This window comes from Ambystoma mexicanum, chromosome 4p (genome assembly GCF_040938575.1).
Source record: "Ambystoma mexicanum isolate Mex_15411 chromosome 4p, UKY_AmexF1_1, whole genome shotgun sequence".
NCBI classification, from domain to species: Eukaryota; Metazoa; Chordata; class Amphibia; order Caudata; family Ambystomatidae; genus Ambystoma; species Ambystoma mexicanum.
In genome coordinates this window covers 1282296469-1282323394 of record NC_090927.1, presented here as the reverse complement: position 1 = coordinate 1282323394, position 26926 = coordinate 1282296469, and the positions used below count along the sequence as shown (strand labels likewise).

The window sequence follows — 26926 nt, the reverse complement described above, 5'->3', positions numbered from 1 at the left end:
TGTCGGAACATAGATTGAGAACTGTTTCTTAAGATATGATGGAGCAGAGCCATACAAACACCTATGCACTATGGTCAAGGATTTGAATAAAATCCTGTCTTCTATCCTCAGCCAGTGCAGTGCTTTCCTTCCTTCAGATAAAGGCTCTCTATTCTTAATCCCCTTGATGATGCGTACGGCATCGTTTTTCATAACCTGGCATCTCTCTATCCCCTTCTTAGTGGCCCCTAGCAGCAGCGCCTTGCCATAATCCAGGTGGGACAGGATAATAGCCCTGGCAATAGTAGCTGTGTTCTCCTCATTTAAAAACGGTCGAATGGCTCTCAGTAGACCTAGGTAATAGCCATTATTTTTGTGTAGAAAATTAACCTGTGCCTCAGCCCCCACGGATGCCTCCACCATCAACCCGAGGGTTTTGACCTGAGCCATTAATAGGATACGTGTATCTTTGATGACAAAGGCTTCATATTCAGCGTCTAACTTAGCTCTAGCTTATTGCGTGCCAAATATCATCAACTCCGTTTTTCTACTATTCAAGCACATCCAATTGTGCTCCATCCATTTGTCTATAATGCTGTACACTGCTGCAATTTTAGCACTACCTGTGTGATAGTATCCGTCCAGCTCGAGCACCAACTGGGTGTCGTCAGTGTAATTAGTGAAAAACACACTGACACTTTCCAGAAGATCACATAGGCATCTCATATATAAGTTGAATAATAGAGGTGACAAACTCGCTCCCTGTGGGACCCCAAAGTTGATGTGAGCAGCCTTAGAAACATTTTCCCCCCAGTGTACTTTTTCTTTACGGTTGGCCAAAAAAGATGTCAGCCATGCCAGAGCGGTCGCCGAGCATCCTGCCATTTTGTCTAAGGTCTTTTGCAATAGTTGGTGGTCGACCAAGTCAAAAGCAGCGCTTAAGTCTAAGAGCATTAAGATCCCTGCCTTCCCCCCCGTCAAGAATATTGAGCATGCATGTATGCAGGTCTAGCATGGCAGTCTCTGTGCTATTTGCCACACGGAAGCCTGATTGCTGCTCGTGGAGAATGTCCTGGGCTTCAATGTGTTTTTGAAATTGATCTGTAGCCACCTTATCCAGGATATAAGTGTCACAGTGAATGAGGTGGACGTGGCTTGGGCTATAAAACAAAAATAGGAAGTTTAGAATAGTTGAGAGGTTAAATTGCAGATAAGATGAATCTCATAAATCCTTCTTGCATTCCAATCCACATACCAGTAAGTAAGTCTGTGAGTTTCTTCTGATGAAGATTGATGAGTTGGTTTAGCATGTCAAAATGGAGCAGTGAGTAGAGGGTCCAGCAGGACAGCAGACAGCACTTGCTGTGCCCTCAAGGTTCCATGCTGTATTACCACCTGCCTGTCTGCTTTCCCCAAAAAAGTCCACATAGTCTTTACACTTGCATCCAATATTCCAGATTCCTTACATTGTGAAACTTTGGGAACAGCAAGTGACATTTAGTCAACAGACCATCAGAGAAATCTGAACTTGAGCCATCACCCTTCACACTTTCTATGGTTCTCTCAAAAGGTGACCACAAACATTGAGAAGTCAGAGGACCAAGATAGATAAACACAGTTTCAAGACATGGAGAATTCTCTGACACAATGAACCACTCAACCCTTCTGTAGCATACTATGTGGAATTCAGTGGCTACGGCTTCTCTATTTTTCTATCAATACTATACTCCCCCGCCTCCCACACCACCACCACTTTCCCACCTCTCCCATATATTTAAGCTTGAACAATGCCTCATGACCATCTGGAATTGAATGACCATCTTAAACTGAACTGGAAATATGTAAAAACTGAGTTTGAAAGTGGGTGTGGTGACCAAAGAACATATTGCTCGAAAGGGATAATTTTTAATGAAAAAAAAAAAGAACACTAAGGAAGGGTTGCACCCACTGATAAAGATCTAAGTGAAAAAAGGACTTAAAAACAATAGCCAAATTGTTAAAAGGCTAGTCACAGAACCCTTTTCTTAAGATTAAGTGGTTCCATCTTTTTGCAAAACTGAGATGCCCTCAACCAATCAATAGTCCCACCTCTGAAACTACATTGAGTAGCCTAACTGCCTTAATTGATTAATCTTTTATAACGCGCTTAATACTGGAGACCAGTCTCAGGACCGGGAATTGAACCTGTGTTGCCCTGATTTGTCCTTGCCTTTTATCAAATGCAGTGATAAACATAGACATCCTTGCAGACAGGCTAGGCCTCCAGTGTTGTCAACAAAACTTAGATTAGATTTTTTGTAGCACTAAACCTTGTGCATTGGGCTCAGCCTATACTTCCAAATCTTAGAAAATGCAAACCGCAGCTATGCGCCCTAGGGAAAACCTCAAAACCCTGGCTGATCCATTATTACCTGCAATTCCTGCCCACCTAGATAGTTGCTACACCAGGATAGCTTTTAGTGACTGTTGTGCTTCAAAAAACATGAAATACATATAGAACAAAAAATGAAATCTACTAAGAATGTCACCTATGTAAGAATTCGGGGGCAGCTGAAAATAACTGGTCACCCATTTCAAAGCAATAAAAACTGCAAAAAAATGAGCTGCAAAAGGAAACACTAGCCGATTACTCCCACAAAGGTTGCATCACAAACTTCTTTCAAAATTGCCTTGGCCAACACACGTTACTGCTCCCAAATATCCCAGCAGTGCATTCATTCAGGAACAAGTGCAATTTAACTGTGCTAAAAACAGTAATTTGCTGAATAATTACAGCAACGCAGAGATATTAGCAACTTACCTGGAACAGGATTGGTGCTGCTCTCGCCTCCCTCATATTTCATTTCTGAATCTTGTTTCATTTCTATGTTCACGCCACTGTCAGGAAGAGAAGACTGAAATCCAGATGGATCTGATAAAAACTGCAATATTGAAATATAGAAATTAGCTTTAGATCATATTAAAAAATATCTTTCTTAGAAGTTGAATGTGTTTTATTCAGATTCCTTTAATAGGTGTCACTGATCATAACCCTTTCAGATTCACAACTTGTGAAATATTCTTTGCACACAAATGATATCACGGAGGTATGTTTTGTGTAAGACATGGATTTAAAGTAGAGGTTTAGCCCTAAAATCTAACATTGAAAATGTTCAAACCATCAGTATGGACAATAAAATGATTACCAACGAAAGCAAACTCAATTAATATACCATATACAAACACAGAATACAAGTTCTTAACAGTCATTTCAAACCTGTGTATGTGTCAGCCCTTATTGACCATGCACTTTACTGTGTGCTCAAAAGCAACAATTTACCCCAAATGCTGCCATGGTATATTAGCAACTATCTCAGGGGAAATGAGATGATAGGTTATTTATAACGCGCTTAATACCCAGAGGTTTCTAAGCGCTTACCCGAGGATCGAACCTGTGTTGCTCCGTGTCGTCTTGCTTCCAAGGCGAGCACATTGCCCCCGAGCTATCCGCCCGAGAAAGGGATTGCATGTAAGCCTGGCCTGGACCAGCCAAGTTTTTGAGGTTTTCCCCAGGGTACATAAATGAGCTTTGGGAGCAAGAACTGCACACTTTGATGCATCTAAGGAGATCTTCCCTTCTCACCAAGGAGCAGTCCCCCTTTGGGCCCAGAAAGGTGAGCAGACTAGGCTACACTCCATAGCGAGACAGGGCAAGCAGGAGCTCAATTGGGATGACCGTGCCACCCTAGGAGACGAGGACACATCAAAAAAAGCGCTACCACATCCTAACTGCATTCAGAGTCCCACACGTTCATGGGTTATATAGGAATTGAACAGTGTCAAAACATACAGGGTCCTCTCAAGGCTTGTGGCTTGGTCTCTGACCCAATGTTATTGTCTCCTGTGATTCTTCCAAACTGTGTTCTATTACTGTGCACCAACTGCATATCTCATCAGATACCTTTTCAAATAACTGTTCAACAATGGTACATGGTTGTTGTATGATTTATGAATCCAAATCCTCTTCTTTCATTGCATTCACATATGTTTCTCTCAACACGTGTTTCCCCATAGTCAATTCCCCATCAGGAGAGAATCATGAGTTTCTGAAAAATCTCCTCTTTCTTAGTTTCCAATTGGTTTTCTCTTCTCTATTTGTTCGTGATATTTATGCATTTCAGTGTTCTGTTACCTGAACAAGTGGTGCAAAGGATATGGTAGTCCCCTCAGCATCCATTCCGTGCTCTTCTGTACCTGAAGAATGGAGCCAATGGTCTATCTCTTGTTCCAGGGAGGACTATAAAGAAGTTGACTCAGAGCGAGAGAGAGAAACTGTCTGAGTGGGGGGAAAAATGTGCAGGCAAACGGCGGAAGGGACGCCTCCCTTCAGCTAGGAACCTGGAGGCAGGACCACGTGCCTAACGTGGCGGGTGGAGACAATCTCAAGCCTACAGAATAGTGCCTATCCCAGATGGGTTGAGAGCCTAAGAGACGGGGACCCGCCACACAAAGGGGGAAGCAGGGTCCACTGCAGCAGCACCCCATCATCCAGCTGTTCTGATGCCGAAGTCCTGCCGAGAAGAGGTGGGACGAACCGACACACAGGACCCGACAGTGGGGACAACAGAGCTGCAGATCGGAGACATCAGAAAGAAGCCGTTTCCCCAGTCGAGCCATGCCGCATGAGAGCAGGTAAGCATCTGAGGGAGTAGGAGGAGAGTAGCAAGGACTCTGTGGAACCCTGGAGAGCCAGACCCTGGAAACACCCAACAAAGGGGTGATCTGAACCGGAGAACAGCAAACCTGGAGGGCCGAATAGCCCATGAGGATCGAAGATAAAAATACTGAATGAAGGGGTAGCACAAACTAAAGAAGTATAAAGCCTAGGGGGCTGAACAGCCCAAAGGGGGTTGAACCAGAAATTACCCTAAAGTGGTTTAAACCACACCACAGAATCAGCAGGCCTAGAGGGCCGAAAAAAAACTAAAAGGGAGAAACTAGAGAATACCGAGCTAAGAGGTGAAACGAACTTGAGAACCATAAAGCATAATCCACAAGTGGTTGAACCAGAAATTATCCTACAGGGGGGTGAACCACACAAAAGAGTCATTAGGCCTGGGGGTCAGGAGTCCCACAGGGGGCTGGGATAGAGAAGATCGTACAAAGGGGTGAATCCAAACCCAGAACAAGGCCTGGAGGGTTAGACAATTTATACCAAACTGAGTAATTCGAGAACCTGGAACCATTTTTCATACAGCGAGCAGAGCTCTGAAGGATATGAACTGTATGAGGTTTTTTTGGACACTGAACTTTACAAGAACCTTTTCTGATCTTTGAACTACTGAGCAGGCTGGGCGCATAAAGATGCAAGAGATTTCTAAGGCATTATTGGTTGTGGGAGTCAGGGAACAGCCACCTTACACCCAAATTAGCGAACATAACTAACTTAGATCGAATTTCTGTTATTTAGGTTATTAGCGGTAGGGAGAGTATAGGACAGATCAGGTTTGGGACGGAGGACTGAACCTTTGTAAGGCATACGGACGAGCACTCGTTTTATTGTTTTCTTTACTTTTTAGCATACTTTTTTCAAACGCCTCACCATAGTTGGCAGGGATAGAAGAGGTATTTCTGTTTTTCTTTAATAAAATTCCACGTTATAACATGTCCTCTGATGTACCTCCTATCTCTGGGTTGCAACAACACATGCTCTGCACTTCTTAAAACATGAGGTTGAGATCCACCAGGGGGCGCAGAGATGGTCTGACGCATCTCGGCTCGTCTCCCCGCCAGGGCGCTGATTGAGGGTCCCGAGCCCCCCCCGAAACCCCCGGAGCGAGGAGCCGACACCACCCCCACCCACACGAGTGCCACGGGCGCCCCCGGCCCGAATTTGGGACCCCGAGGTGGAACCGTGCCGGAGAACGAAGCCTCCAAGTTTTGAGGGACGGAAGCCCCTCCCCCCTGCGGCGCCGCGGCTCCGCGGAGATCTACTCTGCTCCCGGGCCTGAGCGAGGCCTGCGAAGAGGTCGGCGACCCGGACTGGCGGCTCCCCCCCCCTGCCGTGTGCAGTCCCGCGGGGGTCGGGTGTACCTGGGGGCACCCGCGGTGGATCCGGGAACGTGAAGCGGCCCCGCGAAAGTACGGCGGAGTTGTGGGCCTGGACGAGGCCTATGAGACCAGGTGAGGAGCGGAGCACAGCGGCCCCCAAGTGAGTGGGTGGAACTGGAGGAGCCCGTGTAGGGCGTACTGGAGTCTCGGGTGGGGGCTCGCACTGGCCCATGCTGGCAACCCACGGCCTTCCACGGTTTTCCACGAGTGGCGACCTCGCACCCAGGAGGTGAGGCAGTGCTGGCCCAGTCTGGGCAGCCCCCCTGGGGACCGACGGCACCGCAGGAAGAGACAGGAGCGAGGCTGGGGAGACTCAGCGACACACATACAAGCCTCGGAGGGGTCACGGGAGTCGGGGTGTCCCCCGAGCACCGCATTTCCTAGGCGGACTGACTTACCGCGCGGGGCCCTATTGGGAGAGCTGGGCCCCGGCAGGCCAAACCCCGGGTCCGGCCACCGGTGCGTTGAAGGCCCTCACAGCTCAAACGGGAGCACAGTCGCGCAATCTGGGGAGGAGAGAGGCGAGGAGAGAACCCTGGGGAGGACAAAACAAAACCTACGGGAGGGAACTAGCCCGGGACTAGGACCCCAGGTGCTGGGTCTTCGCTCCCAGCCCCCCGGCGGCACCGTCTCTGGGTGGGCCAGCGGGTCACCTTGATCCTGAATTTCTGGGGGAACCCCCCGCAGAGCAGGGATGCTTGGGGAGAGTCGATGAACTGGAGAGAATCCCTACAGAAGTTTCGCCGGTCGTCCCCCGATCCCCCGAGGCCACCTGGAATGGCGACCCAGACGCAACAGGAGCCGGCCGATGCTAGCACGGTCACCAGAGGCATGGCAGCCCTACTGGAAGAAATTAGAGGCTTTAGGGCGGATATTGCTCTGAGACTGGACACCTTAGACAAAAAGGTGGACAATATTGATGACAGAGTCCAGGCACTAGAGAACACCACAGCCTCGAGTGACATCTTTGAAACACAATTCGATATGCGCCTGTCGGAGCTCGAGAGAAGAGAAGAGAGATGCTCTTTAAAAATGGACGATTTGGAAAATAGGGAACGCCGCTGTAACCTACGTTTCCTAGGCTTCCCGGAACACGAGGGGGAAACTCAAGCAGACGTCATTAAGGCGGTCAATGCAGTAATAGGGGTACTCTTCGATGGAGCCAATACCAGCAAACCCACCATTGACAGGGCCCACAGAGCAGGTGCACCCTCCAGAGGCCCCAGATCCGTCTTAGTTCGCTTTCATTACTTCTCGGAAAAGAGCAGGATCTTGGAACTGGCTCGTAAGAAGGGCCCTGTGGAGTGGGAGGGGGCCCGGATTTCGGTGTATCAAGACCTGTCGGCCTTCACCCTTGCAAGACGCCGCCTCTGCTCCCCGCTGACAAAGATGCTCCAATCCAAGGGGGTCCGCTACAGGTGGGGATATCCTTTCTCCCTCTCCTTTGAATTCGAGGGCTACAAGTATGCCCTGATTACTGAAGATGATATCCAGAGAGTGTCAGGTGAACTTTTGGACAATTCAAACATGGAACTGGGGGAGCAGGAACGCGAGCGAACACCGACAGGCCCTAAAGGGAACAAAGCTCCCAAGGAGAGGCACAGGGTGCGAGGTCAGAGGAAATTTAGGAGAATGACCCCAGCTTCGCCGGGCCCTCCAAATAGTTGAAGTGAACATTTGGTGCCTGACGACTAAGCCGGCATCTGCCTATGCGAATGGAGGGTGATGTAGCTGTTTGTACTTTACACTGAACATGGGGGTGGGGGGGCTTGGAGTGTTGATTATGACGAGTTATTGAGCCTGTGGGGGGGGGGAACAATGGTGGCCTGGACTGGCGATCGGATGAAGCCATGGAACGACCAGGCGATTAGGGGAGAGGGGGTGGGGGGGAAAAGGGGGAGTTATGTTGTTGGGGTTACAGTTACAATGTGCCAAGTTTTTCGGGTATTCTCGCACCCCTGGGGCTGTCTCATATCGTCAGTGGGTTGTGGAAGTATTGTGGGAGTAAAAACGCTTGCTTTTCTAAGAATGGAGCTATGAGCTTTTATCTGTACTTAAATGGATGATTCGCTCCAATTCTTGACAGTGGGGTCATTGAATGCTCGCGGGCTTAACTCGCCTACGAAGAGGTCCCTAATTGTGAGGGAATTTGCGAGGCTGCGACTTCACTTTCTTTTTGTGCAGGAGACTCACTGGGTTCGGGGAAAAGAGCCTAAGCTCAGGGCCAGACCCATAGCTCAGATGTACTCGGCCTCTGTTCAGTCTAAGAAGCGGGGAGTATCTTTGTTGATTTCTCCTGGGGCCCATTTTGCGTTTAAAGCCTTAAAAGCAGACCCAGAAGGCCGGTATCTCATGGTGAAGGGGGAGGTGAGGGGTTGTTTGTTCACAAAGGTTTGCATATATGCTCCGAATGAAGCGCAGGATACCTTCTGGGAAGGGATGAGAGGGATAATAATGTCATTTTCTGAAGGTACCCTTCTGGTTGGGGGAGATTTTAACATGGTGCTTTGCCCCGAGAGAGATAGGAAATCTGATAAGCCTTGCCCCAATGTCCGTCACCACAAGAAGCTGGCGTTGGCCTTCCAGGAAGTGAATGGGGAATTAGGTTTGGCTGACACGTGCATCCCCGTGAAGGGCCAGAACCCAGATTACACCTATTATTCAAAGACACATTCTGCCTTCTCCCGTATTGATTACATCCTGGTTGACGCCTCGCTGCTGGGAGAGGTCACTAGTTCAGGAGTGGCGATTGTCCCTTGGTCGGACCACGATATGGTAAAGATTAAGATTGGCCTTCCTCCTGTCCCGGCAGCCGGATCCCGATGGAGGTGTAATGACCTGTTCTGCAGGACAGGGAGGTTCGCCAATCCCTCCTAGCAGCCATTGAGGAATACTTCACTCTCAATGACAATGGCGAGGTTGGAACTATGGGAGTGTGGGAGGCATTTAAGGCAACTATTAGAGGCACCCTCATTGGTATTGGATCCAGGAGAAAGAAGGAGAGGGAACGTGAGGAGAAAGTGTTAAAGGACAAAATAGCAGCCCTCCAGCCGGGGGGGGGGGAGTTAAGGTCACAGATGTTCCCCGGACAATGGGAGGAACTACAGGGGTTGCGAACCAGGCTGGCAGACCTCCAGGTGGGTCAGACGGAAAGGAAGCTTGCTTTTTTGAAGCAGAGGTACATGGAAAGGGGGGAAAAGGCGGATAAAATTTTGGCTTGGAGACTTCGAGACCTGAGAAATAGCAGGAGGGTGAACTCAATTCACACCCCGGAAGGGGACTCGACCGCGAGAGATACCAAGATAGCTGAACAATTCAGGCTATATTATGAAAAGCTGTATCGCTCGGAATATACAGGGGATGGGAACGACGTTGACAGCTTCCTGGACTCCCTCCCTGTTCCGGACCTTCTCCCGGACAAAGCGGATTCTCTCGAGAGTCCCATCTCCCCGGAAGAGGTAATAGATACTATATCCTCTTTGAAGAGCGGCACAGCCCCGGGAGACGATGGTTTCAGAGTCAAATTCTACAAGACGTATACGTCCACGCTAGCCCCATTCATGGCTAAGATGTTCAATGCGGCTCTTGTCCAAGGTTCCCTCCCTCCCACGATGATGTCAGCCTTGATTGTTGTCCTGTCTAAAGAGGGCAAGGATCCCTCATATTGCCAATCATATCGCCCCATATCCCTCCTTAATAACGATGTGAAAATATTAGCCAAGCTCCTAGCGAATAGACCGGCCAAACTGCTCCCCACCCTAGTGCATGGAGATCAAGTGGGCTTCATCCCGGGCCGCCAGGGGTCAGACAATATAAGGAAAACCCTCGACCTCATGCATGAGGCATCTAGACAGGGAGTGGAAGGGTACCTCCTCTCACTAGACTCAGAAAAGGCCTTCGACCGTGTCGAATGGCCGTACATGGGCAGGGTCCTCCGAAAGATGGGGCTGGGTGACAATTTCTGTGGGTGGGTCGCAGCACTCTACAATGGCCCTTCGGCTAGAGTCCTGGTCAATGGGGGCACCTCAGAGCCCTTTTCCCTCTCTAGGGGCACTCGGCAGGGATGTCCCCTGTCGCCCCTATTGTATGCCTTGGCAATGGAGCCTCTAGCCATAGCGGTTAGGAATGACCCGGAAATTACGGGCATACAGTGTGGCGAGTGCGAGTTTAAGCTTTCCCTCTTTGCAGACGACATTTTGAGCTACCTAACCAACATCCAAGATTCCTTACCCCGGCTGTTTGATCTTGTACACCTCTTCGGCTCCTTTTCTGGACTGAAGATAAATGCGTCCAAATCAAGTATCATGCCCATGGGCTTGGGGGATCAGGACATTGGAAATAACACCGATATTCTTGGGGTTAGAATTGAACGGGTATCCACTAGGTACCTCGGCACCACCATCCCCAGGGATCTATCCCAACTATACCAGAGCAATTTCCCGGAGATCCTCGCTCAAGTCAGTAATGACCTCAGGCGTTGGGCACCCCTCACGCTTTCCTGGCTTGGGCGCATGGTCACAGTGAAGATGAATATCTTGCCCCGCCTCCTCTATCTGTTTGCAGCGCTTCCCATTGTGATACCCGAGTCCTTTTTCGAGGTGCTTCAATCTAGAGTTCTCATGTTCATTTGGAACGGTAAGAGGCCAAGGGTCAAGACCTCCACCCTGACCCTCCCGAAGTCCCATGGAGGTTTCGGCCTCCCCGACTTCCGGCTTTATTACAAAGCAGCCCAGCTCCGGGTGATGTTGGAGCATATGCGGGACGACATGGGCACTTATTGGACATATATTGAAGACGTTCACACCCACCCGAAAAAAGTTAGAGACCTCTTATGGGCCTCTCCAAGGGTTCTTCCCTCTCAAATCAGAACACACCCCACCCTAGCGGCCCTGTGGGCACTATGGAAACCCAATAAAGCTAATAAACGATTGTCATCATGGCCCTCACCGCTGTCCTCGCTCTGGGGCCCCCCCATAGATCTGGGCTCTAGGGGTTTCCAGGACACTCAGGCCTGGTCTGATATGGGGTTGGTGAGGGTCTCCCAACTCTTGCGGGAAGAGGGCTTTATAGAGTATGGTAGCTTGATCGAGGCTTTGGCAGATAGCCCCCCCACGGTCTTTGAATACCTGCGGTTGAAAGGGATTTTGACCCACCCTAGGTGGGCCGACCAGCTTGGACGCCCCCTCACTCCATTTGAAACCATATTGGCTAAAAGTATAACTCGGAAGCGCTCGATATCCAAATTTTACGGGGTTTTGATAACTGCTGACCTAGAGGGTAGACAGCCCTTCAAAGGCATATGGGAAGAAAGGCTGGGCATGCCACTGGATGACCACACTTGGAGGGCTGTATTTAAATGTATTTTCTCGGGTTCCCTGTACACCGCTGCCATGGAACATAGTTTCAAGATCCTTCATTCGTGGCATCGCCCCCCCGGCCTTGTTGTCCAAGATGTTTCGGGAGGTGTCCCCCTTTTGCCCAAGGGGCTGCCACCAACGGTTTCACATGTGGTGGGGTTGTCCGGCCATACAGGTTTATTGGTCGGAGCTGCTCAGCTGGATTAAGGATATTGAGGGGTTTAGCCCGTCTCTTCATCCCCTGGAGGTTCTGTTGGGCACTCCCATGCCAGAGACTGAAGCTAATGTGTATCCCAAGGTCATCGGTGCCATGCTGCGAGCAGGGAGATTGGCGCTGGCCCAAAAGTGGAAGAGCGCCCTGGCTCCCTCTAAAGAGGAATGGCTCTGCAAACTTAGGATGATCTTTGTATATGAAAAAATTACTGCAATAGCAAATGATACCATGACTGATTTTGTACAAGAATGGACTGCAGTTCTTCTGCATGATGATGGTGTTTCCATGAGGCTGTAAAATGAATACTGAGCTAGGTTGTGACGACATACCCTCCTACACCTCCCATGAACCCAAGATGACTCCTGATCGATGGTCCTCTTTTCAAGCCCCGCTGTCTCAAGTAATATTTATTGCAATAATGTGATAAGCAAGTGTTCTCCCCTAAGGTTGGAGAGTTTGCAACACCCCAAGACTTGGCATGTTATTTGTTTGGGGGGTGGGGTGGGAGGGGGTCTAAGGGGGAAGGGAGTTAATGTAAAAAAAAAAAAAGTGAAAATAATACTGACAACTTGGTTCACTTTGATGACTTTGCCGGTTGGGTCAGCATTCCCGCTCAACCTCATTTGCGTATTGTCAATAAAAACAATTTGAAAAAAAAAAAAACATGAGGTTGCAGAAGATTTTAGAAGGATATGGGCAGGTTTCTGATTGACTGGTGACTAGAATATGATAAATACCCAGGCTATAAGGGGGGTGAGGGGTGAAAGAATTTCACAACAAGCAACCGACTCTAAACCATGCAAAACTATCATAGAACAATAAGTGACAATTCACCTGCAAGCCACAGCTATCGCCAAGAAAGAATATTCTTCCTCTGCCTCCCCAACCACTAACACAAACCCTCCCATGACCTGGTCTCACTGCAATGAATAGGTGATTATATAGTGGTCATTGCGTACCAAATGCTCAATTAATTCATCAATATTTTATTACGTGCCTAATACCAGAGATAACTAACCGCGGGACTGCGATTCGAACCTGGGTTGCTCTGCTTTACCTTGTTTCCAAGACAAACACAAATTGTTGCCCAGGAGCTATCCTCCCGGGTTAGGTGAGCTTTTCAGCACAAAAGTATTCACAGAAATGTTAAAGGCGAGTCAACTGTCCCATAGGAACATGGGTTATTTTTAAGCATGTCTGCCAAATACTTGCGATAATTATTTTTCTCCTATTGGGTCAGCAAAGGACAATGCACTTTGAAGACTGTCCTTCCGCAAAGAGAAAAAAACAAGGGACTGGCTCCCACAGCGCCATGGAGGGATTTTTGAAGACCAGCCCTGACCCATGATTAAAATGGAAAACAGTAAATTTCTAAGGCAGATAGGAGTTTGGGTAGGCACCCCAAAATATGTGTAAAACTTGGCAAGTCAAACACACTTCTCAGGGACAATGCATTTATTTAAGGGTTTGAAATATAGTCGCTCTGGGTGTAAATCAGATGTTGATGGGTGCAACAATGCTTCTGCTAATCAGTTTGACAACTGCTTATAACAGCAGAATGATCATGCCAGGAACATCCATTTAATCACCCTGCAGTCAGCCACTCCGGAAAAAACAACAGTGGTTGGCTCTGATCAAACACGTCACTGTAAGGCTGCAGGAGGTCCGTCATGCCCAGGTCAGCCTTTGACATTGCAGTATCATTCTGGGTGATATAAAAGGGAGTTTGAGAGGTATTTAGAAAGTGTGCACTCCCAGAAACAGTGCTCGAAAACAGCACTGGCTATGCATGAGCTAAAAGCAGCTCATGGGTATCCAGAATTAACCAGTGTCCAGGATCTACCATTAGGGAACAAGGTCTGGTACATAGCGTTCCGCATATCGAACTTCCATAGAAGATAGCAACATAGAATTGTGTCCATCATTTATGAACCGATATGCTTTAAATGTCAGATTTATTTGTATTTATAGTCCCAAATGCTTACATTCACATAGGTGTATTTGTCTGGCAACAGTTGGCCGGTAGCTGTTGGTGTCAAGGTAAACAGGCTCTTCTAAGCAGGAGGCAATTATCTCCCAGCGCCCCTCCATTCTGAAACCTGCAGAAACATTCCTCTACAGTAACAGAAGAGCAAGGACTGCAGAGAAAGTTCTCAGACAATAACCAGTGATGGATCGCCCCTTTCCCTAAAGGCTGCAAAGGTTTCCAGTTTTCTTCAGAGCCGGATCAACAGTTTTATTGCTGCTCTGTGCAATCATCCTAGCAGTTTAATAGATATGTGCAGACCTTACCTAATCTTATTGGGTCCTCCACAATATCATTTCAGTTCTAAGTGGATGTCACACAAACCCTGGTGCAATTCGCCTAAGTGGCTAAGATTACCAATTACATTACTACACAGCTAGGAACGACTTTGTACTTATGTTACAATTTGGTCATTCATTTTTGTCAGACAAGTTAGATCTTACTCTGTAGTGTGTGACGAATCCAGGGAGATAGTCACCTCTCCTCATGGCCAAGGAGGAGCCACCCCTTTCAGGACCAGGGAGGTAAGCTTGCTACACGTATTCCCACTATGGGACAGGGTAAACAGGATCCCTCTAGAGGTGACTCCCCCTTAAGGGATAAAGACCCAGCGAGGCGTACCACCCTCCCTAACACCTTTGTAGAGTATCTAGGGGCTAGGTTATACAATAAACAAATCTGCCCATTTTTAATGGCTGACCTGGCTTCTGACCGTAGGTATGCACAATCTCCTGTGAAGAATTTCTCTTTCACCTTGCACCGAAGCGCAAGGGTCTCCTGACTCCCCTCTCCTTCGGCGTGACCCTGCAGCAAGTGAACAGACTTCCTAAATACACGCAAGGCTTCTCCATGAATGGTAAACCCTCTTGGGCATTTGGATTAGTGTGGTGATGAGAACAAAGTAAATATATGTACAGCAGCTGCAGTGTTCCATAAACACTGCACTGCTCATTTCCCCCTGCTTTTCACCATTCCACATGCAGGAAGCATAAGCTTTTGGGCATTTCATCGGCAACAGTATGGCCACCCTCTTCCTTAGCACCAGAGTGCTTCAGAGGGCTGCCATGGAAACATGGTCGTTTTGCACCTTTTTGGCTGCCTGCAGTCTTCTTCTATCCAACCGGTAGCCGGCAGGCGATGAAGCCGGCCCCCAGCACCAAGCCCCACACAAGGCCCGTCCAGCATCAGTGCCTTTTTCGCTACACTGTGCGCCTAAGTGTGAGGGTCTCCCGTCACCCCCCCTCATTCGGCGCGACCCTGCAGCAAGTGAACCGACTTCCTGAATCCATGTAAGCCTTCTCCTGGAATGGTAAGCTCTCTTGGGCGTTTGGATTAGTGCGGTGCCGAGACCACAGTAAAAATTTATTGCAGTGTCCCCCTAAAACTCTGCTGCTAATTTCCCCCTACATTTCACCATTCCATGTGCAGTAAGCACAAGCTTGTGGGCATTTCATCGGCAGCAATATGGCCGCCCTCTTCCTCAGCACCGGAGTGCTTCAGATGGCTGCCATGGTGACGTTGCACCCGATTGGCCGGCAGGTGAGGAATCCGGTCCCCAGCACCAAGACCCACTCAAAGGCCCCTATATGAGCCTGTGTGAGCCGTGGGAGGGCCCCCTGCCGACAACATCACCTGCTGCCTACCCCCGCTTCACCATCATGGAACTTTTCACCAGCTTGCAGCCATCCGCTCCACGAACTTCTGCCTCATTTGCAGTCTTTCCCTTTCCTGACCACCTGTGAGTTATGCTCTGAACTACCTGATGCCTATCCGCTTATTCACAAATGCTATACCTAGAGGAGCCTTAGGTCAACCTCTGCTGCTTCTGCCTATGCCTCACTCTCCATCTTTCCCTTTCATTGCATTGCATTGTGTGCCTTTCTGAATATTTCAAATCTAGGTGCGTTTTCCTTCTCGAGCCCCCCCCCCCCCCCCCGCCAATGTGTGCCTCCTGGGCTCAAGTGTTCCCACTGCATCGGTTTTCTCACTCTCTGCTACTAGGTTGCCTGGTTGAGTTTCTATCTGTGCTGTGCAGCCTCTTGTTTTATCTTGTTCTATACTCCATCCTGTTTCTATCTGCCACCCCTATGGAACTCGCCATCATCCCCATCTATTGTAACTGCTTTACTATCACCTATACCCCTTCTCTCACAAAGTCTTGGAGGAAAAAGTTTAAAAAAAGATTTCATGCCTGCTAACCCTGCTCTACCCATCGCAGACATTTACGTCAGTGCAGCTTCCAGACAGATCTTTTCTGTCCCCTCTCCAGCTCTCTGGACTCCTCAACTTATCTCTATGCATCATTAATGACTATCAGAATGGCACCATCTTGGCCCAGGGTCCTCAACCAAAACCTCCTCCTCCTTTTGGACCGATGCTGGTCATTTCTCATCCTTCAAGGGTAAAGACCCCTGCTCCCCAGGGTGGGTCCCTTCCCCCTGGATTGCTCTTTACCTTCTGATATTTTCACGAGTAACAGTTACTTGTATCTTTCTTGACCAGCAACAACACATACACGCAAAACCCACTGGTTTTGTACTTTTGACTTTTCAGGATACCTGGTATATTCTCCTGCCAGGGTTTTTGCCCCTTCCATCTGGGTTAACACAATCCTTTTTCTAGCGTCGATATTCCTTCTCAGAACCCTTTTAACGTTTGTACATTTCTTGTAACCGCCTAGTATACTCTCCTGCCAGGGCTTCTTGTATTCACACACTTGTAATTGCCTGGTGTACTCTCCTGCCAGGGCTTTTTGTACATGCAGGCTCTGTGCCCTCTCCTGACTTGCACATTTACTTTGTTTGATAATGTATCTTGTTATATTATCCTGTCCGGGTTTCCCATAACCTTGCACTCAATGCATTCACGTAGGGTTTTTACTTGCAGTTAAATTTCCACTTTTAACAAAAAGCTCTCTTGCTCTTTCCCTCTTCGTTTCTTTATTTAATTGCTTGCATTCGGTATAGCCACCGATACACCCTGGTGTCACTGCTGTCTCTGGATAGAATCACTGTTTCTTGTTGGCTTTCCTGGTTTCTCTGGTGTCAGCCAGTGACGGTCTTTCGGTTGCTTCCTTCTCACAGCCGCTTCCCTCTTGGCTTCTCAGTCTCTTGCAGCTTGCACAGGGCTCGTCTACTTAGTTCCAGGCTCCTGTGAGTTAGACGCTGCTCTCTGGCATCTGCAAACGCTCCGGAGTCTACCATCAGCTCCCGATGTTCCTGCAGTGTGTCCTTCATGTGGCAGCTTCTTATTTCTTGGCTCTCATACCACCTGGTTCCTCCATACCGATCTACCCTTTGTTGTCTCTCGATTCGCACAGAGGCACAGCTCTCTCCCACCAGCAGTAGACACTGACTCTCTGCCTCTGCTCTTTAAATCTCCCAGTCACAGGTGTGCATGGGTAGCAACTAGAGCTCTCCTTAGGCTTGTGGCCTCCTCCGCTCTACATTGCTCAGTTCCTCTTCCTCGTCCCAGTTTTTTGATAATTCTGGGAAAGGAAGTCCATTCAAAGTGCAGGATGAACGTGGATAAGCATTCTTAATGGTTATCAAAGGCACGTCAGTCCTGGATGATTGGTAGGTGGAACTGGAAAAGGTGTTTTCATAAGGCAGATCAGAGTTGTAAGGTTGGCATGAGGGTTTTGGAATAAGGTTACTACCTGTCATAGGTGAATGAGGGGAGGTATGGCAATAGGCCATACAGAGGTATGGGAGGGTTATCCTCAAGGAAAAATGGGGGACACCATGATCCAAGGTAGCTACAACATCTCCACTGAGGTTGCCACCCCACCCCCCCCATGTGATCCTCCCTCATTTAGCCGCCCTCACAGTCAAGATCAGGTAGCGACTGCCGTCTCCTGGTAGCATGGGAGGATGTCACTGACAGGGAAGCAGTGTTGACTCCATCGGATACATCACAACACCCACAGAAAGCCAAAGCCAGACTACCAAGGCCCACAACGAGGCCCTGCATTCTTTCTTCCTGGCTCCTCCCTTCAAATGGAGCCCTGCTGCACTCGCTCCTGACGATTTCTGCCTGCCTGCAAACAACCACCTGAATCTACTCATTTTGCTGGGGTAAGCACTTCATTTCGGCGTTCATTGAGCCTGATGCAGCGTTTGAAATCTGCTGGCAATGCACAGATTACGTGAAGAGCAATCTCCTTCTGGATTTCAACCCAGTTTTATTTTCATTTCGGTGAACTGGTGCCTCATTGTGTTTTTGGCCTTTCAAGATGGCCGCACCACCTTATCCTCACTAGCTGCTTTGGTCAGTCCATTGGTCTCCCCCTCCCATTGGTTGCACTGGTCTAGATAGACCAATCACAGGAACCGAGAGGCGGGAGCCGGCTCAGACTACCAAGGCCCCCAACAAAGCCCCTGTCCGCTACCAGAACGCTACTTGGGGACTTTTCTGCATCCCAGCACCTGAACTTCCATGATACTGCTACCTCATTCTTCAAAGAAATCCGGACTACCATGACATTCACACCTCCTTAACTATGGGCTAGTTCCCTCCTTCTGGACTCACTTCTACACTCCTTTTACTTTCACTGTCCTTCTCTGCTTGTTTATCCCATGTTTACATTTCTCAATTGCATGGTGCTTTTACACCCTTTGCTATCATCTGAATCCTATTGTAATTTCAAATCTTGCTGGGTTTTGCATTTTGGTTAAAAGTGAAATCTAGCTGTGTTTTGCCAACTTGCTCTGCGCTTTGCTTGTATTGTTGCTTTTCTGTAACTTGCTGGCCCAGTGACGTCACTGTTCTCTTTGTCATACTCTTACCTGATCCCTCCCCCTTTTTTTCGCTACCACACCTATGGCGCTTTTTGTTTCTCCTATCTTCTCCAACTGCTTCTTCTCCATTGACTATCCTTCCCTTCTCACTAAGTCTGGTAGGAAGAAGTTCAAAAAGGACATCTTGGCCTCCAACCCTGGTCTCCCCATCGCTGACACCTATTCCAGCGCTTCCTCCAGGCAGACCCTCACCGACATCCTCTGTCATTCCTTTGCCAGATCTATGGACTCTTCATATGATCTCTGTGCTCAGTCCCGTCACCTCCTCTCCCGTTAATGGTGGCACTTGCTGTGAAGTTCTCATGGCTCCCTTCGACTCCTCTAAAGTCATCATTAATGTCTACCTTAATGGCACCGTCATGGTCCAAGGCCCTCAGGCTAATCTCCTCTATGATAGGCGCTTCCCTTGCCTCATCAATTTCCTTTCATCTCCTGCTGCTCCCCTCCCCCCCCTGCTACCTTTCCCTTTCTTCCCTTCTCTTCTGCGCCACCTCTAGCTCCTTCTTCACCTCCGCAGGGCATACCTCTGATTTGTACCCCTCCCGGAAGGCCTTTAAGGCTGGCAACCTTCTTCATCTTTCCACTCTCAACTCTCGCTCTGCTGTCAAGCACTCCTCTGACATCTGCCACCTCCTGGAAGAACTTGACCTCGATGTCCTCGGTCTGAACGAGATATGGTTCACGGCCATCTGTCACAAGCTTTGACACTCTCCTCCCTGATGGCTATAAGATCCTTTCCCCACCCAAATCCACTGGGTCCGGAGGGTGTGTAGCCCTGATCTTTCCTGAGTGGATTCTTGCCTCCATCATTCCTATGCAGACATACTCCTCTTTTGAATGCCTGGTCTTCAGGCTTTCTCTCCCTCCAAGCCACTCTCTTACTGTGACTATCATCTACCAGTCTACTGTCAGATCACTTCATTTCTCTCCGAGTGGACGGACCTCTCCTCCTGCCACCTGGACTCAACTCCTCCTTCTTGGTGACCTCAATATCCATCTAGACTCTCCTTGTTCCACCTCTGTACTCTTCCGTGACCTTTGTGATTCCCTCTCTCTTTCTATCCTCCCCTCTGGCCTGACATCACTCAGCATGGCCCACACTTGATGTCTTGATCACCTCTGAACTCCCCCTCTCCATCCCTCTGACCACTCCTCTCTCCTGGAGCGATCACTCCCTCCTCTCCTCTCATCTCTCCCTCTCTTCCCACCAGGCCAAGCCTACCCCAACACTACCACCTACCTTCTTGGACATCCGGCCCATGAAGTGTGTCAGTTGAGGCTTTTCGCCGCCACCTTCTCTCCCCCCTTCCACTTCTGGCTGACTCACATCCTGACACAGCCCTGTCTATGCTCTACTCTTCTATTTCCGATACTCTTGATGCTCTTGCCCCCGTCATGAGGATCTGTTTGAAGCCCAAAGCCAAGTGCAATTCTTGGTATGACTCTGACCAAGCTACACTTAAACGTGAGTGTTGGGTGGCTGAGAGGATATGAGGGCTTCTTGTACATTCTCTGACAAACTGGTCTGTCGCCTGCTCCAAAGGCAATACCAACTCTGCCCACACTAAGAAGAGAGCCCACATCCAAGTCTGTGTCTCTGCAGCATCTAACAACTCGGCCAAACTCTTTAAAATTTGCAAGGAGCTGGTCAACCCTGATGCAGTCTCTACCGCTCCTGTCGCCTCCCAGGCTCTTTGCATGGCTCTTGCCTCTCACTTCATCTAAAAAACAAAACAGGCTTTCCTGTCCACCCTCTCGTCCCCTCTCCTTCTGTGAACTCTGGCCCTCCTACATCCACCCCCACCCTCTGTCTCAGCCTTTCCTCGTTTCTCCCCTGACAAGGTCTCTAGACAAGTCTGATCTATGAAAGTTTCATCAAAACAGGATCCTCCCGGTTCTTCCAAAACCATAAAGGACCACATTGACACCCTTGCTCCTGCCCTGGCTGATTTCTGCAACCTCCCCTTTGCCTCAGGAGCCTTCCCCTCCGAAGGACTCTCTTGTGCACCCTCTTCTCAAGAAGCCCACAGCTGACCCTTCTTGCCCAGCTAACTATGGTCCAATCTCCATCACTCCTGTTCTAAGCAAACTCCTTGAAAAGCTGGCCATCTCGCAGCTTAACCTTCACTCTGCTTCTGTTGGTTGTCTCCACGACCATCAGTGTGGCTTTACAGCTGCCAGAAGCAAGGAAACTGCTCTCCTGAACACCCGTGAAGATCTGCTCTCCAACCTTGACTCTAACATCCCCTCTGTCCTCATCCTACTTGATCTCTCTTCTGCCTTCGACAAGGTCAACCATACCATCCTGGTCAACCGTCTCCGTGACAACCTGGATATCACCTAACAGGCTCTGGCCTGCCTGAATTCTTTCCTTTCTGATCGACCCTCCGAGGTCGAACTTGGTTCCTTCCTTTCATTTATCTCCCTTTCTACCTGTGGTGTTCCCCAGGAGTCTAACCTCTAATCCTGGCTTTTCAACCAATACCTGGCAACTCTCGCCCACGGCGCTGCCATTTTCTGCCCCAATTGTCAGTGCTATGCTGAGGATACTCAATTTTCAGGCTTCCCTCTGCCACCTCTTCTTCTCTCATCTCTGATTGCCCATCTGCCATTCAGGATTGGTGTGCTGCCAACAATCTCTGCCTGAATGCCAGCAAGACAGAGATACTCCTCATCGGCACAACTTCACCCTCCTTTCCTGTCACTCCCTGGCCGGTCTCCCTTGGCCCTCCTCCTACCCCACCTGCGAGGCTAAGAACCTCAGGGTCATCTGACTCCACGCTTTCCTTCACTGCCCACATCTCTGATGTCTCTAAAAAGTCAAACTTCCTACTGCACCTCCTCAGAGGTATCCTGCCTTTCCTTTCCTTTCCTTTCCTTTCCTTTCCTTTCCCCAGAAGCTCAGTCTCTCGATCCCTCGTTCTCTCTAGGTTGGATTATTGCAACAGCCTCTTTCTAAATATACCTGCTTCTAGACTCCGCCCTTTGCAATTCATCCAGAACAGGACTGCGAGAATTGTCCTTGGCCTCAAGCCCTGTGATCGGATCTCTCCAGCCCTGAAATCTCTCCACTGGCTCCTAGTGGCTGCAAGGATTAAATTCAAGACCCTTTGCATTTTCCACAAGGCTTACTGGGGCCTGTGTCCAAAATACCTTCAGCTGTCCCCCCGTAAATACCTTCCCTCCCAAGCTCTACGCTACTCCACCTCTAACTCCCTCAGGGTCAGTCATTTTCAAAGAAACGAGCTGGGGGAAGATCGCAGTCTTCGGCTGGGACCTGCCTCTGGACAGCCTCCCTGCCACTCTGAAACTCGAGGAGAACCATCTCCGGTTCTGGAAGCACCTCAAGACCTTCCCCTTTGCTTCTGCCTATGCTCCTCCTCTCCCCTGCTGATCTATTCTGTCTAGGCATTGTGCACCTGGTTACACATCAGCAAGAAAAGAAACTGGAAGAACGTTGGTCTAGAGGCCCTAACAAACCTTCTAGATGCAACCATCCCACGCAAAAGAGATCCCACCAATAGAAACATAGATGCAATGGAAGACAGACTCAACCATTGGATCACCAAGGCCCTTGACCAGTTAGTACTAGCTAAAGCATTCAAAGCAACACCAAAGAAACTGGCAGCAAAATGGTTCACAGAATAACTGAAAAAAAACAAAAAAAAACAACAGCAACATGGAAACAAAATGGAGAGAACAAAAGACCAGACAAGAAAATAAAATACCAAAAACAACTCAAACTGTACAAAGCAAATAAAAACTACTATGCCACAAGAATACAGTCAGCAAACAATCCACAAAAGAACTCTTCAAAATCAGAGATAAGAAAACACTCTTCTTGCAAAAATTCCATCACCCTTACACAAACACTGTGACAAAATCACCAACTGTTACAAGAACGCGTAGAAACCTATGGAGACAATGGAAGCTACATCAACCACAATACACTCAGTGGAATCCAAGATGGCGGCTCCTTGATAATGTTTCTATCAACTAACAATGCAGGTCTAGTCTTTTCTTCCACCTTAGTCCTTCCTCTCTTTCCACCATTTGTTTGTACTTGTACACCGGGAACTTACAGGTAAACTGCGTTGCTACTCTGCTCTTCAGCTTTCCCTTGTAGCTGCTCGCTCGTAAAACTTGCCTTTGCCAGTTTTTCTCCTCCGGAGCACTCCCACGCTCCCGCCTTCCTTTTCCGCATCCGCGGCTTTATTATTTTCTGCCGCTTGCGGTTTCTCCTTCTGCTTCACGTCTTTGCCGCTCTCTGCCTTTTCTTTCTTCCGGCTTCGGTCTCCCTAGGCCGGCAGCTCCTGCTACTAGCAGCCGCTCGCGGCTCTGCTACTCCTTCCTTTCACTCGTTCTTGCCTTTACTTACCTCTCCTCTTTTCCTGGTTCCAGCAGTCCTCTGCTCTTTCTCTCCTTTATTCTCCTTCGCCTCCTTTCTCCTTTTTCCTGGGCACTCACTGTTTGTTTTCGACTGTTATTTCAGTACCTCTTCCCCCTGTTGGCTTCAATAGGGAAAATCTCCTTTATTCTACCTGCCACGACGAACTGGGAGCTTCATTCTACACAAGACCTGCAGGATCTGGGTTTTCTTCCCCAAGAGGGTTTCCCAGGGGAGGGCCCCCTGGGAGCACAGAGCACAGATTATCTGGCCTCTGGACCTCTGGGGGGACGCCTCTTACCTCTTCACATCTATCGTAACCCGAAGAGCCGCGAGTACCCCATCGGATCACAGAGGTTATAAGAGATAGCAACGCCTAAAAAGATAAAAGAAGGAAGCATGGATCAACAAGTCCAGCAGCTGATGGATGCTGTGCAGGCTTTGAATACTGAAGTACAGGGATTACGAAACGAAAACACCCTGCTTCGCCAAATGGTGCACTCCAGGACTGAATTACCGCCCAGACCTTTACCTATGGGGGGAAGTACGAAGGTAACCCTAGGAAGCTTAAAGAATTCATAGATTCTTGTATTGTACAGTTTACGCTCAAACCAGTGTTTTTCCCTACTGAACGGTCCAAGGTTAGTTTCATCATATCTAACCTCTCGGGCAGTGCTCTGGCATGGGCTACTCCATTAGTGACCACTAATAACCAACTCTTAGACTCTTTGGCTGGGTTCCTTAATAGTCTACAGGCCATGTTTGGTCGCAGGGAGTTAGTGGTTACAGCTCAGGAGGACCTTCTTGATTTAAAGCAAGGAACCATGGAATTAATGTCTTTTATAACACAATTTAAACACTTGGCTAATGAGACAGCATGGTCCGATTATGCCCTTTTGACCATATTCAGAAGGAATGTCAATGAGGAATTAAAGGACGAATTATCTCGTGTTCCCCGCCCACATAATCTTGCTGAGATGATCACCCTTGTCCTCCAAATGGATTATCGCATCCAAGAACGAAATTGGGAAAAGAGGAAAGGAAAGGCAAAAGGGATACCAACTTCTTTTAGAAGTGAAACAATTAAGACATCCCGTGTAGCCGAAGAAGAACCTATGCAAGTAGGCACCACCCAAGGCCCTCTCACCATTGAGGAAAGGAACAGGAGACGTACTCTGGGATTGTGCATGTACTGCGGATCCAACAAACATGTGCTTAAGGACTGTAACCTGATACCTCCACGGCGATCGGGAAACGCCGCCACCCGTTCATAAAAGGAACTGTGAATGGGTCCATTTTGAAGAGTTCCCTCAACTGCGTCATAAACGCCCCCCAAATGGTAGTGGTACCATTAACCATTCAATTTCAAGACTCTGTGATCGAAAGGGTACCGGCTCTGGTGGACTGTGGAGCAGCGGGTCTTTTTATGGATATTGATTGGGCCTACAGACATAAGATCCCTCATCTATCTAAGACCACCGCTATACCTGTCGAAGGAGTTGATGGAGAACCATTATCCTCAGGGTTCATCAAAGAAAACACATCGGTCCTTACCATGAAAACAAACTCACATAAAGAAGAGGTGATCTTTGACCTTATCAAAGCTGCTCATTATCCTATTATCCTAGGAATGCCTTGGTTGTCTAAACATAACCCCTACATAAACTGGAAGGCCGGAACTATGTTTTTAGGATCTGAATACTGCACTGCTACGTGCTTACCTAACTCTGACAATGGTGTACACATCCCCCAAACTCAATTACCACTGCAGAATTCCTCTTCTGTAGTGTTGAATCTAAACATGCTACCGGAGATCTATCATGAATACCATCGTGTGTTTTCCAACGAAGAATTCAAGGAGTTGCCTCCCCACAGACGAGACGACTGCGCCATTGATCTATTGCCAGATGCACAGATCCCTTTTGGAAGAATGTATACTCTTTCTAACCCAGAGAAGGAGGCTTTACGAGAATATTTACAAACCAATATACGTAACGGCTTGATTACCGAATCCAAGAGTCCAGCTGGAGCTTCATTATTCTTTATACCAAAGAAGGATTGTAAAGCACTCCGACCCTGTATTGATTACAGGGGATTAAATAAGGTTACCTATAGAGACAGATACCCCCTGCCTCTTATTCAAGACATTCTAGAAGCAGTAAGAGGAGCCTCAATCTTTTCTACACTAGACTTACGTGGTGCATACCATTTGATTCGGATAAAGAGCGGAGACGAGTGGAAGACCGCTTTCCGCACGCCATTCGGCCACTACGAGTATCGGGTGATGCCATTTGGATTGGCTAACGCGCCTTCTGTCTTTCAGAGGTTCATTGATCATTTGTTCTCCGATCTACTCCTCCATTCATTAATCGTCTATTTAGACGACATATTGATATTCTCAAAGGATCTACAAGAACACATGGGTCATGTTTCCGAAGTCCTCCACCGTCTCCAAGACAACCACTTATTTGCCAAGCTGGAGAAATGTTCATTTCACCAAACCAATATCCCCTATTTGGGCTTTATCCTTTCTGCCGAAGGGGCTTCCATGGATCCACAAAAAGTAGCAGCCATACAGCAATGGAAGGCTCCTCAAGGGGTAAAAGAGGTCCAAAGGTTTTTGGGATTCTCAAACTTTTACCGAAGATATATCCCTAACTTCTCAAAGACCATCAAACCTTTGACCTCTCTTCTTCAAAAAGGTAAAAAGGTATGCATGGACTACACAAACACAACAAGCCTTTGACAAGCTCAAGACTGCCTTTTCCACTGCACCTATACTTAGATTACCAGATCAAACAAGACCTTTCATTCTCGAAACTGATGCCTCGCATTCGGCAATTAGAGGTGTATTAAAACAAGCATCCCTGTCTGGCGTCGAACACCCCATTGCCTACATGTCCAAGACTTTACTTCCCTCGGAACAAAACTACACTGTACTTGAAAAGGAATTACTCGCCATAAAAAAAGCATGCCAAGAATGGAGACATTTGCTGATAGGAACAAGACATCCCATCACCATCCGAACTGACCATAGCAACCTGAAAGTACTCCAAAATTATGAATGTCAAAACAGTCGCCAAGCCCGATGGGCCTATTTCTTTTCCTCTTTTGACTTCATAATCACTCACATACCTGGCACTAACAATCGATTGGCGGACGCCTTATCCCGAAGTCTACTAACAGAAGAAACTTGCATACCGCAGAAGTTATTGCCTCAAGCTACATTCATCTTTTTGATATCCACTTTTCTTCAGGATATTCGCAAACAGCTCTCGGGAGTCAATGAAATAGACACCAAGAGATACCAACTCCAGGAAGAACAAGGGTTGTTCTACCACAATACAGAGCTATATGTGCCTACCGAAAACCTCAGGAAACAAGTATTGTACATGTGTCATGACCATAAGACTGCAGGACATAGGGGAATTGCCAAACACCCTCGAATTGGTCAAACGGCACTTCTGGTGGCCATCTGTTGCTTCGGACATCAGAGACTACGTCACTGCATGTCCTGTTTGTCTTCAGGAAAAGGTACCCAGAAGACTTCCGATTGGAAAGTTAGTTCAACCTCCCCTTCCTAATCAACCTTGGGAAAGGATTTCGACTGACTTTATAGTGGAGTTGCCTCCTTCCAACCGCAACACCACGATTATGGTGACCATTGATTCTTTAACTAAGATGGCACATTTCATACCCATGGTGAAGCTTCCTACGGCATCTCAAAAGGCATCCTGCTTCCTACATACAATTTTCCGCTTACATGGTTTACCTAAGAACATTGTCTCTGACAGAGGGCCACAATACATTTCAACCTTTTGGAAGAATCTATGCCAAGCCTTAGGCATACACCGGAATCTTACCTCAGGTTACCATCCACAGGCCAATGGCCAAACCGAAAGATTAAATCAAACATTGGAACAATACCTCAGATGTTTTGTTTCCGCTACACAGGATAACTGGACTGAGATGTTACCATATGCCGAAATAGCTTACAACAATGCGCAACATTCCGCCATCAAGATGTCACCTTTCTATTGTAATTATGGTTTTCATCCTGAAATATTACCCATC

The 26926-nt window shown here is 48.2% G+C and overlaps 1 protein-coding gene across 1 annotated transcript in view; it reads right to left on the bottom strand.

The window, feature by feature from the left end:
- LOC138453804 (zinc finger protein 11-like) overlaps positions 1-26926 on the bottom strand; it is a 2054811-nt gene that overhangs the window by 533060 nt on the left and 1494825 nt on the right. The window contains exon 12 of the mRNA XM_069606980.1: positions 2780-2900. Within this exon, the coding sequence (XP_069463081.1) occupies positions 2780-2900 (121 nt within the window). The remainder of the gene's footprint in view (positions 1-2779; positions 2901-26926) is intronic.